The 13,438-nt window shown below is 51.3% G+C and overlaps 1 protein-coding gene across 1 annotated transcript in view; it reads left to right on the forward strand.

Moving 5' to 3' along the window:
- Positions 1-13,438, forward strand: part of HIP1 (huntingtin interacting protein 1) — a 45,460-nt gene that overhangs the window by 19,743 nt on the left and 12,279 nt on the right. The window contains exons 16-21 of the mRNA XM_028498803.2: positions 7,419-7,505; positions 7,711-7,818; positions 7,900-8,036; positions 9,778-9,888; positions 10,663-10,721; positions 11,122-11,215. Coding sequence (XP_028354604.1) covers positions 7,419-7,505; positions 7,711-7,818; positions 7,900-8,036; positions 9,778-9,888; positions 10,663-10,721; positions 11,122-11,215 — 596 coding nt within the window. The remainder of the gene's footprint in view (positions 1-7,418; positions 7,506-7,710; positions 7,819-7,899; positions 8,037-9,777; positions 9,889-10,662; positions 10,722-11,121; positions 11,216-13,438) is intronic.

Consider the following 13,438-nt stretch of genomic DNA (forward strand, 5'->3'; position numbering starts at 1 on the left):
TTCTCTCTAGTTGTGGCACATGGGCTCCAGAGCACGTGGGCTCTGTAGTTTGTGGCACACGGGCTCTCTAGTTGTAGTGCGCGGGCTCAGTAGTTGTGGCACGTGGGCTTAGTTGCCCCGTGGCACGTGGGATCTTAGTTCCCTGACCAGGGATTGAACCTGGGTCCCCTGCATTGAAAGGCGGATTCTTAACCACTGGACCATCAGGGGAGTCCTGGAAATCAACCATTTCTATACTGTGTGATACAGATCTATTTAAGGAGTACAGTGCAAGGCAGCTTTTAATTCCTAGAATAGTAGGACTATTACCACCTAAAATAGTGAGAATGATAAATTCAGAGAAGGAAGAGACCAGGGCCAGAGGTCATATCCTCCTCATCTCTCATTCAAACTCCGCCGAGTGGCTTGCAGGATCTTAGTTCGCTGACCAGGGATCCAACCCATGGCAATGAAAGGGCAGAGTTCTAACCACTGGGCCGCCAGGGAATTCCCTCATCTGAATTTATTTATTTATTTATTTATTTTTATTTTTGGCTGCGTTGGGTCTTAGTTGCTGCACGCGGGCTTTCTCTAGTTGCAGCGAGCAGGGGCTACTCTTCGTTGCGGTGGCTTCTCTAGTTGCGGAGCATGGGCTCTAGGCGCATGGGCTTCAGTAGTTGTAGCACGTGGACTCAGTAGTTGGGCTCGCGGGCTCTAGAGCGCAGGCTCAGTAGTTGTGGTACATGGGCTTAGTTGCTCCACGGCATGTGGGATCTTTCCGGACCAGGGCTCGAACCCGTGTCCCCTGCATTGGCATTCTCTAGTTGCAGCGAGCAGGGGCTACTCTTCGTTGCGGTGGCTTCTCTAGTTGCGGAGCATGGGCTCTAGGCGCATGGGCTTCAGTAGTTGTAGCACGTGGACTCAGTAGTTGGGCTCGCGGGCTCTAGAGCGCAGGCTCAGTAGTTGTGGTACATGGGCTTAGTTGCTCCACGGCATGTGGGATCTTTCCGGACCAGGGCTCGAACCCGTGTTCCCTGCATTGGCAGGTGGATTCTTAACCACTGCGCCACCAGGGAAGCCCTGAAGGTGTTTTAAAGTACCTCCCAAGCAGCAAATACAGTCAGTGCTGCACAATGGTGGGGTCAGGGTCTGAGTGGCTGTAACTGAATGGCCTTGTGGGGTTCGACAGGGATGGCCTTCTGGAAAGAGGTGGGTTCTGAGTGAGAATAGAGGCGGGAGGAGCGTGGAGTTGCAGAGCTCATGTGGTAGAGAGTTCCAGACAAGTCCCACCACGGCGTGCAGAAGTGTGTTACGTGGTGGGACCCTCCTACCTTCTGCCGTCATGTGGGGGTTACCTGTCCACCACGGGAGGGTAGAGAGGAGGTCAAAGCGTCATTTCCGCCTTCATGATGCTGTTCACAGGAGCTCCTGCCCAGAGGCCTGGACATCAAACAGGAGGAACTGGGGGACCTGGTGGACAAAGAGATGGCTGCCACTTCCGCTGCCATTGAAACTGCTACGGCCAGAATAGAGGTATGGAAGTCTCTGCAGGATCACCTAAAGTGATGCTATGCAACTACCTTTCGGCAACGTTGCCCGCTGGATATATCTTAGCCGTTCTCTGCAGAGCCCCCTATAAAACAAACCAAAACCCATATCCCCTGGGATCTCTGAGGTACAGAAAATAGAAAGTTCTCCAAGGGAAGATGAGCAGTTTCCTCAAGGATCACATACTTTGGTGTCAGGCCATCCTACATTCACGTTCCAGACTGACCGCTAAGTTACGTTAACCCCGCTAAGATTCGGATTCCGTTTCTATATGATGGTGATGATAACAGTACCTTCCTCAGAGGGGTGTTGTAAAGAGCTCAGTGAGGTAATGCACATGGATCTCGGTGCCAGGCACTCAGTAAACCAACGGTAACTGTTGTCTCGGAAAAGCTGAGCGGGCACCATTGGAAAGGTCACCTATTACCCCTTTGATGGAAGACTCAGGCCATCTGCCTTGGTGTGCTCTCTGCCTCGAGGACCTGGTAGCAGCTGCCCCTCTTGGCATGGTGCCGTAGCTCTCAGAGTTCTGTGCACATCAGCCCAGGTGCCAAAATGTCAGGACACAGACTGTAGCTCCAGCTGCCTCCCAGTGAATAGATCGGAGGTCTGGGTTCTTTTCCTGACTCTCACGAGGACATGGGTGGGCACTTCTAGGTTTCTCAGCTACCGCAGGATGTTGGACCCCAGGTGTAGCAGGACACCAGTGGGTTCTCAGGACCTGTGATGTACTGAGAAACTCTGCTTCTTTTTTAATAGGAAATGCTCAGCAAATCCCGAGCTGGAGACACAGGAGTTAAATTGGAGGTGAATGAAAGGTCAGTCTGAGCGGCGTGGTGACACCTAGGTGATCAGGATCCGTCTTTCCTGCACTGGATCATACTGATTAGAATAGAACATTAGCCACCACAGGGAAGGGCTGAGTCTATGGAATTGTCAATATCAGTATTAATGATGACCATGATATCAATTTTGCATTATAGGGGAAAGAAACCCCAAGAGTCACTACGTAACCTATTCCTTATGAAGAAGATCCACAATCAAGTCTCCTCTCTCACCCACCTTTCCTTCAGAGCTTCACCTCCAGAATATTCCCTGCCTTTTTTCCCATCCCAAGTTTGCCTGTGTTCAGGAGAGAAAAAGAAAACAAGTGTTTCGCATTGTTTTTGGTCTGTTTTGTGTCCCTGACTTTTTTGTTGTTGTTTTTGCTTATTGCAGGATCCTTGGCTCCTGTACCAGCCTAATGCAGGCTATTCAGATCCTGATCATGGCCTCAAAGGAGCTCCAGAGAGAGATCGTGGAGAGTGGCCGGGTAAGCATGGGTGAGGGCCCTAGACAGAGCAAACATCGGTTACTGATTCCCAGCTCAGTGAGATCTAGGTGTGCTGCCGTCCAGCCATGTGTGTCCACCTGAGGGCACAGCTGCCACTCCCATGGACGTCAACAAATGCTATGGAAAGAAGCTGGGGCATGGCCAGATCCCCGGAGGGCAGTCGGCCAGAGCCTCCAGCGGCAGGCTCATTCACCCCGGTGGACGTCACTGGAACCTGCCGTGGAAGCCCAGTGTGTTGCAAGTCTGGGCTCTCGGAGGAGGGAGTGAGGACTTTTAAAGCCAGGCAAATCAGAAATGCCAACCTGGTGCTGACTCCACTGTGGGCTCTGCCCGCGTCTCTTTCTGTGCATGCGGGATCTTAGTTCCCCGACCAGGGATCGAACCCGCACCCCCTGCAGTGGAAGCGCAGGGTCTTAACCACCGGACCGTCGGGGAAGTCCCTGCCATGTCTCTTTCCAACAGCAGTTAACTCGCAGTGATTCAGACAGACTCTGCCTCCGTCCCTTGCTGACATCATCACTTCAGTTTTCTTTCTTCTTTGCTGGCGTCATCAGCCTCTTTTTTCCTTTCTCACATCCCTGTGTGCAGCTGCAGCTCAGGAGACAAAGTTCCAGAGGGGGCTATGAGCCTAAAAACAATCCTATAAAAAACGAAGCTAGGGGCTTCCCTGGTGGTGCAGCGGTTGCGTGTCCGCCTGCCGATGCAGGGGAACCGGGTTCGCGCCCCGGTCTGGGAGGATCCCACATGCCGCGGAGCGGCTGGGCCCATGAGCCACGGCCGCCGAGCCTGCGCGTCCGGAGACTGTCCTCCGCAACGGGAGAGGCCACAGCAGAGGGAGGCCCGCGTACCACAAAAAAAAAAAAAAAAAAAAAAAACAACAACAAAAAAACGAAGCTATACCATTTACCACGTGATGTTACAGTGAAATGACTGCCAACCTTCTAGGAAGCAGGGTCTCATCAAAAGTAATCTGCCAGCACCCGGAGTTTGGACTTCTCAGGTTTCAGAATTGTTTAATATTTTGATGAGTAAAATGTTTCTGGCTCATCATAAATGTATGGAGGAGTAGAAGGCCGTGCTCTCACTCCCTCTTGCGAGAACACCAGAATCGCAACTAGCTGCTGGACAATCATCGACAGGAAGACACTGGAACTCACCAGAGTTGGGATGGGGTTGGCGGCAGGTCCGATTGGAGTAAAGAGATGTCGGGTGGATAAAATGGAACGCCTTACACTTAGAGTAGTGGCTTTCACGCTTTCCTGTGACCCAAAATGAAAAATACATCTAATGGAAATCAAAGTTTCACAGAGCAATACTTATCCTTATGTGAATGCATGTGGATTTTTTTGGGGGGGAGCTCTGTTTACCGTATTCTTTTAAAAATGTTAGCTGTGAATTCTTACTCATGGGTCACAACCCGCTCTTTGAAAAACACCACTTAGAAATCAAAGAAGGGAAATTGTTTCAAGACGGTGAGATGGGGTGAGTCAGCAATAAACCTACCGGGTGTTGGGATGCCTGAATTAAAGGTCTCATTCTGCTTTAGTTAGTATTACGGGCTCAAGCATGACATTTGGGAAATGTCCCTAAAACTGCCCCCCCACCCCGCCCTTGACATTTCCTGAAGCTGGAAAAAAGAAATTTTGGTACATCCTGAGCTCTCACCTTCCCCCTGCTTTTTGTCAGGGTAAAACTTGCTTCTATATAAAACAGTATACAAATCTCACAAGTATAGCTTGGGAATTTTTCCAGGTGTTTATCCCGTGAAACCACCACCCAGGTCGGAGCGCTCCTGTTTTTCTTCTCTTTCAGACCCAAGAACAGACGGAAGTACTAGAGAGTTTGAAGCAAGAACTTGCCACCAGCAAACAGGAACTCCAGATTGTCCAAGGCAGCCTGGAAAGTTCTGCCCAGGTAAGCATCACCTGTCTTACCCTTCCCAATTCATTCTTTTCCATCTCTGGCTTTGGTGTTGCTGGCACCCGGCATCCATCACCATGAGCACATGGTCCACCTTGGTCCCATCTGGGATCAGCGTGTCCTTGGGAAGGGGCAGATTCCTTGTGGCCTGGTGGTGCGTTTGGACCTCTGGAAAGGGAACAGTTTAATTCTCCCAGCAACTCACTCTTCCCACTTGGTCGCCCTGCAGTCAGAAGCAAAATGGACCGCCCAGATCGCCGAGCTGGAGAAGGAGCGGGGCAGCCTGGTGGATGCCGTGGCTTGTCGAGAGGAGGAACTGTCCACTCTTCGGGAACAGTTGGAATACACCCAGATCAAACTGTCCAGCACACAGGCAAGTAACGGACACCCACTGGGGCTGACCAAGTCCAATTTCATACCCATGGGCCTCGGCAGTGTACGCGTGGAGGCAGCGGGGCTGTGAAAGGGGTTTGGGGCCTTTGGCCGGATCGCGAAGGCGAATATTCTGCGGGCATAGCTCCTAATGCCAGCGTGCCCTGTGCTGCACACAGAGCAGGTGAGAAGGGATGCACCTGGCACTCTCTCCCCAAGGGTGGAGGACGGGCTGCCGTGGTCCATCCCCATAGCCTCCTGTGCTCGGTGGCACACACCTGTGGACAAAGTTAAAGGCTTTTTCTCTGTGTCAAGCTAACTGGCTTCGGCCTCATTAGCAGCAGCTCGAGCTAAGGTGCCAGGAATCCCAGCTGTGTCACAGGTGGATGCTGCACGGAGGCTCATTAGGGGGCCTATGGCCGACTCTCACTTCCCTGGACCGTCTCTAGGAATCTGTAGGCCAGCTCGCGAAGGACCAACGAAAAATGCTTCTGGCGGAGTCGAGGAGGGCTGCCGAGCAGGTGGTGCGGGAGGCCCTGAGGCGGTTTGAGGAGCCCGCTCTCTTCAGCTGCGCCGGATCTGCAGGTGCCCTTCCCCTTGCCCGGCTTGCAGGTGCCGGATCCTTACAGCCCAGTGCTCTTCGGCGTCGGCCTTGAATCCCGTGAGACCCTGATCTCGGGTTCCCAGCCCAGCTGCATGTCAGGATCACGTGGGGATGCCCAGGGCCCCCCCGCCTAAGTTCTATTCAGTCGGCAGCTTGGCAGCACAGGGCCTGTGCAGTAGTATCTTCTAAACCCCCCAAGCTCTCACCCCTCACCCCCTGGGTGTGATAACTACTGCTTTGGTCGTGGATCACGCTGATGAAATGCATCCTGGGAGCTGAGGCCTGATAACAGTTCTGAATGCCGGGAGGAGGAGGAACAGACAGGCCTCTGTGTCTCTAAGGAGAACAGTGTGGTCTGAATCCAGAGGTGGCTGCCATGAGCTTCAGATCTAGACAGGGAGTCATCATCCTTAAGCATGGAGAGGCAGAAACGATAAAATCCCCACAGGGTCACCGGCATGATCAAGGGCCCACTCTGCGTGCCCCAGAGCCCTCAGGGCGTGTGATGAGGTCAGAGGAGCCCCCTGATGAGAGGAGGGCCTTGGTGCACAGTAGATGGGAGAGCATCCAGGCCCGGGGCATTTGTGAAGTCGTAGACGTAGCCGTGAACAGATCTCATTACAGCTCATTTTCGAGCAGAGGAGACTTGGTAGTCTTGAGAGGTCCCGTTCAGAACAAGGCAGACGGGAGGAAACAGCTGATGGGTGATTTTTATTATCAGCTAGAAAGGTCTCGATTCGGTGAAATGTTCCAGGAAGGACTGTGCTATCTTGTTCAGTGGGGAACCCGTCTGTAAGGAAATCCAACAGTTGCAAATGAAGTAGCGCACTGGGTACCTCATTTACTGCGAGAACACCAGGACGTGGGGCAACTGTGGGCGGATTCCACAAGATATGGTATGAGCTGGGTTTTGAAGGAAGAGGAGAGACATAAAGCCATGGAGAGGAAGAAGAGTGGGGAATAATAACCATAAAAGCAGCTGACATTGACCGAGTGCTTGCAATATGCCGGGCACGATTCTAAGCGCTTTATGTGCCTTGGCCCAGCAGTCCTCACTGTGATGCGGGGAGGTGGTACTATTATTCCTCCTTTGTCGGATGAGGAAACAGGCGCATGTGGCCTGAGAACACAGCCAGTAGTGATAGAGCCAGGAGCTACAACACGTATGCCACGAGACGCAAGAGCCCGTACTTTAACTCCTGTGCATGCGATTCAGTCTCCATGGACCAGTGCACAGAGGCACAGCAGTGGGAATGACGGTGTTGTGGGCAGAACGTGAGTGTAGATTAGCCCTCATGGAGCCAGGGTCTGAGCCCAAGAGTAATAAGAGTCCAAGGGCCTTGAAAGACTTAACAGGAAGGCCTGGATTTGATTCAGCGGCAGTGATGGGAATTGAGGGACAGAAGCTAGACCGTGATGCCATTGCCGTGGTTCTTGGCTGAAGGACCAGGTAGGCTCAGAAGTACAGCCTTTGAAGCTACAGTAAGAGAATCACGTACCAGCATAGCCATCGATCTCTCCTCCCTCCCCCTTCTTAGGGAAGCTCCTGCAGGGCTGGGGCCCCCCCACCGGGAAGGTCATCCGTCAGGCAGCTTAACTAACAAGGATGAAGTGAGCTGAGACAACTCTGACTCTGACTTTGCCCCGTCTTCCCTCTCACAGATCACCTACTCTCCAAGGTCAGGTCCGTTTCCAGCTGCATCGAGCAACTGGAAAAATGCTGGAGCCAGTATCTGGCCTGCCCAGAAGGTAAGAGAGGTGAAGGATAGGGTCCGTCACTAGCGACAGCCGGGCAGGGGTCCGAAACGCTGGAACGTGGCAATGGCGACCATTTCCTAGGCACCCAGAAAGGAGTGTGTGTGTCTAACTTGCAAAGCGGGGAGGAAGGAGGTATGAAAGTGACCGCCCTCCCCCTCCAGCAGGACTGAGAAAGTTTCCTTTAAACTCCTGGCAGATATCAGTGGGCTTCTCCACTCGGTAACCCTCCTGGCCCACTTGACCAGTGACACCATTGTTCATGGCAGCAGCACCTGCCTTAGAGCCCCGCCAGAGCCTGCCGACTGTAAGTACCAGGGTGAGGGGCCACCACCACAGCACGGGGAGCGGGGGGCCTTTAAAAGTCTCTGTCACCTTCCCTCTGCAGCTCTGACTGAGGCCTGTAAGCAGTATGGCAGGGAGACCCTCACCTATCTGTCTTTCCTGGAGGAAGAAGGAATCGTCGAGAATGCCGACAGCACAGCCATGAGGGGCTGCCTCACCAGGATCACGGCCATTGGCGAGGTATCATCAGTGTTATCCCTGGGGAAAGTCGTTTTTTGGTATGAGTGCCGGGGATTTCTTCAGGGATCAGTGATGTGCTAAGCCAGTTCTTTCTGTACTTTAAACTTGATTCTGGAAAGTAGAGTTAGAACTGTAAGACCTGACCTTCTGAATGACTTTCCAGTTATATTTAATTCACTGGATATTAATTGAGAGCCTTCTGTGTGATCATCACTGTGCTAAGCAGTGTCAAAGAAGGATGAGCACAGTTTTCCTGTTTTCAAGGGTTTTTATCTGGCTGGGCAGGTAACACCTAAAATGAAGATAATATATTTATTCACTCAGTAAAGATGTAGTGAGTATGACCTATGTACAGGGAATTGTGCCAGGTGTAGTTCTACAGGGACAGATAGGTCCCCTGGGGAAGGCATGGTCTCCCTGGGGAAGAAAAATAAGGAAATCAACCTTTTTTTTTTTTTTTTAATTTTTATTTTATTTTTGGCTGTGTTGAGTCTTCGTTGCGGGGTCTTCGTTGTGGCGTGCAGGATCTTTCATTGCGGCACATGGGCTCTTCGTTGCAGCACGCGGGCTTCTCTCTAGTTGTGGCACATGGGCTCCAGAGCACGTGGGCTCTGTAGTTTGTGGCACACGGGCTCTCTAGTTGTAGTGCGCGGGCTCAGTAGTTGTGGCACGTGGGCTTAGTTGCCCCGTGGCACGTGGGATCTTAGTTCCCTGACCAGGGATTGAACCTGGGTCCCCTGCATTGAAAGGCGGATTCTTAACCACTGGACCATCAGGGGAGTCCTGGAAATCAACCATTTCTATACTGTGTGATACAGATCTATTTAAGGAGTACAGTGCAAGGCAGCTTTTAATTCCTAGAATAGTAGGACTATTACCACCTAAAATAGTGAGAATGATAAATTCAGAGAAGGAAGAGACCAGGGCCAGAGGTCATATCCTCCTCATCTCTCATTCAAACTCCGCCGAGTGGCTTGCAGGATCTTAGTTCGCTGACCAGGGATCCAACCCATGGCAATGAAAGGGCAGAGTTCTAACCACTGGGCCGCCAGGGAATTCCCTCATCTGAATTTATTTATTTATTTATTTATTTTTATTTTTGGCTGCGTTGGGTCTTAGTTGCTGCACGCGGGCTTTCTCTAGTTGCAGCGAGCAGGGGCTACTCTTCGTTGCGGTGGCTTCTCTAGTTGCGGAGCATGGGCTCTAGGCGCATGGGCTTCAGTAGTTGTAGCACGTGGACTCAGTAGTTGGGCTCGCGGGCTCTAGAGCGCAGGCTCAGTAGTTGTGGTACATGGGCTTAGTTGCTCCACGGCATGTGGGATCTTTCCGGACCAGGGCTCGAACCCGTGTTCCCTGCATTGGCAGGTGGATTCTTAACCACTGCGCCACCAGGGAAGCCCTGAAGGTGTTTTAAAGTACCTCCCAAGCAGCAAATACAGTCAGTGCTGCACAATGGTGGGGTCAGGGTCTGAGTGGCTGTAACTGAATGGCCTTGTGGGGTTCGACAGGGATGGCCTTCTGGAAAGAGGTGGGTTCTGAGTGAGAATAGAGGCGGGAGGAGCGTGGAGTTGCAGAGCTCATGTGGTAGAGAGTTCCAGACAAGTCCCACCACGGCGTGCAGAAGTGTGTTACGTGGTGGGACCCTCCTACCTTCTGCCGTCATGTGGGGGTTACCTGTCCACCACGGGAGGGTAGAGAGGAGGTCAAAGCGTCATTTCCGCCTTCATGATGCTGTTCACAGGAGCTCCTGCCCAGAGGCCTGGACATCAAACAGGAGGAACTGGGGGACCTGGTGGACAAAGAGATGGCTGCCACTTCCGCTGCCATTGAAACTGCTACGGCCAGAATAGAGGTATGGAAGTCTCTGCAGGATCACCTAAAGTGATGCTATGCAACTACCTTTCGGCAACGTTGCCCGCTGGATATATCTTAGCCGTTCTCTGCAGAGCCCCCTATAAAACAAACCAAAACCCATATCCCCTGGGATCTCTGAGGTACAGAAAATAGAAAGTTCTCCAAGGGAAGATGAGCAGTTTCCTCAAGGATCACATACTTTGGTGTCAGGCCATCCTACATTCACGTTCCAGACTGACCGCTAAGTTACGTTAACCCCGCTAAGATTCGGATTCCGTTTCTATATGATGGTGATGATAACAGTACCTTCCTCAGAGGGGTGTTGTAAAGAGCTCAGTGAGGTAATGCACATGGATCTCGGTGCCAGGCACTCAGTAAACCAACGGTAACTGTTGTCTCGGAAAAGCTGAGCGGGCACCATTGGAAAGGTCACCTATTACCCCTTTGATGGAAGACTCAGGCCATCTGCCTTGGTGTGCTCTCTGCCTCGAGGACCTGGTAGCAGCTGCCCCTCTTGGCATGGTGCCGTAGCTCTCAGAGTTCTGTGCACATCAGCCCAGGTGCCAAAATGTCAGGACACAGACTGTAGCTCCAGCTGCCTCCCAGTGAATAGATCGGAGGTCTGGGTTCTTTTCCTGACTCTCACGAGGACATGGGTGGGCACTTCTAGGTTTCTCAGCTACCGCAGGATGTTGGACCCCAGGTGTAGCAGGACACCAGTGGGTTCTCAGGACCTGTGATGTACTGAGAAACTCTGCTTCTTTTTTAATAGGAAATGCTCAGCAAATCCCGAGCTGGAGACACAGGAGTTAAATTGGAGGTGAATGAAAGGTCAGTCTGAGCGGCGTGGTGACACCTAGGTGATCAGGATCCGTCTTTCCTGCACTGGATCATACTGATTAGAATAGAACATTAGCCACCACAGGGAAGGGCTGAGTCTATGGAATTGTCAATATCAGTATTAATGATGACCATGATATCAATTTTGCATTATAGGGGAAAGAAACCCCAAGAGTCACTACGTAACCTATTCCTTATGAAGAAGATCCACAATCAAGTCTCCTCTCTCACCCACCTTTCCTTCAGAGCTTCACCTCCAGAATATTCCCTGCCTTTTTTCCCATCCCAAGTTTGCCTGTGTTCAGGAGAGAAAAAGAAAACAAGTGTTTCGCATTGTTTTTGGTCTGTTTTGTGTCCCTGACTTTTTTGTTGTTGTTTTTGCTTATTGCAGGATCCTTGGCTCCTGTACCAGCCTAATGCAGGCTATTCAGATCCTGATCATGGCCTCAAAGGAGCTCCAGAGAGAGATCGTGGAGAGTGGCCGGGTAAGCATGGGTGAGGGCCCTAGACAGAGCAAACATCGGTTACTGATTCCCAGCTCAGTGAGATCTAGGTGTGCTGCCGTCCAGCCATGTGTGTCCACCTGAGGGCACAGCTGCCACTCCCATGGACGTCAACAAATGCTATGGAAAGAAGCTGGGGCATGGCCAGATCCCCGGAGGGCAGTCGGCCAGAGCCTCCAGCGGCAGGCTCATTCACCCCGGTGGACGTCACTGGAACCTGCCGTGGAAGCCCAGTGTGTTGCAAGTCTGGGCTCTCGGAGGAGGGAGTGAGGACTTTTAAAGCCAGGCAAATCAGAAATGCCAACCTGGTGCTGACTCCACTGTGGGCTCTGCCCGCGTCTCTTTCTGTGCATGCGGGATCTTAGTTCCCCGACCAGGGATCGAACCCGCACCCCCTGCAGTGGAAGCGCAGGGTCTTAACCACCGGACCGTCGGGGAAGTCCCTGCCATGTCTCTTTCCAACAGCAGTTAACTCGCAGTGATTCAGACAGACTCTGCCTCCGTCCCTTGCTGACATCATCACTTCAGTTTTCTTTCTTCTTTGCTGGCGTCATCAGCCTCTTTTTTCCTTTCTCACATCCCTGTGTGCAGCTGCAGCTCAGGAGACAAAGTTCCAGAGGGGGCTATGAGCCTAAAAACAATCCTATAAAAAACGAAGCTAGGGGCTTCCCTGGTGGTGCAGCGAAAAAGATACCCCACATCCAAAGACAAAGGAGAAGCCACAGTGAGACGGTAGGAGGGGCGCAATCACAGTAAAATCAAATCCCATAACTGCTGGGTGGGTGACTCACAGACTGGAGAACACTCATAGCACAGAAGTCCACCCACTGGAGTGAAGGTTCCGAGCCCCACATCAGGTTCCCAACCTGGGGGTCCGACAACGGGAGGAGGAATTCCTAGAGAATCAGACTTTGAAGGCTAGTGGGATTTGACTGCAGGACTTCGACAGGACTGGGGGAAACAGAGACTCCACTCTCGGAGGGCACACACAAAGTAGTGTGTGCAACAGGACCCAGGGGAAGAAGCAGTGACCCCAGGGGAGACTGAACCAGACCTACCTGCTAGTGTTAGAGGGTCTCCTGCAGAGGTGGGGGGTGGCTGTGGCTCACCGTGGGGACAAGGACACTGGCAGCAGAAGTTCTGGGAAGTACTCCTTGGCGTGAGGCCTCCCAGAGTCTGTCATTAGCCCCACCAATGAGCCCAGGTAGGCTCCAGTGTGGAGTCACCTCAGGCCAAACAACCAACAGGGAAGGAACCCAGCCCCACTCATCAGCAGTCAAGCAGATTAAAGTTTTACTGAGCTCTGCTCACCAGAGCAACAGTCAGCTCTACCCACCACCAGTCCCTCCCATCAGGAAACTTACACAAGCCTCTTAGATAGCCTCATCCACCAGAGGGCAGACAGCAGAAGCAAGAAGAACTACAGTCCTGCAGCCTGTGGAACAAAAACCACATTCACAGAAAGATAGACAAGATGAAAAGGCAGAGGGCTATGTACCAGATGAAGGAACAGCTCTACAACAAATGCTAAAGGAACTTCTCTAAGTGGGAAACACAAGAGAAGAAAAGGACCTACAAATGAAACCCAAAACAATTAAGAAAATGGTCATAGGAACATACATATCGATATTACCTTAAATATGAATGGATTAAATGCTCCAACCAAAAGACACAGGCTTGATGAATGGATACAAAAACAAGATCCATATATATGCTGTCTACAAGAGACCCACTTCAGACCTAGGGACACATACAGACGGAAAGTGAAGGGATGGAAAAAGATATTCCATGCAAATGGAAATCAAAAGAAAGCTGGAGAAGCAATACTCATCAGATAAAATACACTTTAAAATAAAGAATGTTACAAGAGACGAGGAAGGACACTACATAATGATCAAGGGGTCAATCCAAGAAGAAGAGATAACAATTATAAATATATATGCACCCAACATAGGAGCACCTCAATACATAAGGCAACTGCTAACAGCTATAAAAGAGGAAATCTACAGTAACACAGTAATAGTGGAGGACTTTAACACCTCACTTACCAATGGACAGATCATCCAAAATGAAAATAAATAAGGAAACAGAAGCTTTAAATGACACAATAGACCAGATAGATTTAATTGATATTTATAGGACATTCCATCCAAAAACAGCAGATTACAATTTCTTCTCAAGTGTGCATGGAACATTCTCCAGGAT

This window comes from Physeter macrocephalus, chromosome 14, assembly GCF_002837175.3.
Source record: "Physeter macrocephalus isolate SW-GA chromosome 14, ASM283717v5, whole genome shotgun sequence".
Taxonomy (NCBI): Eukaryota; Metazoa; Chordata; class Mammalia; order Artiodactyla; family Physeteridae; genus Physeter; species Physeter macrocephalus.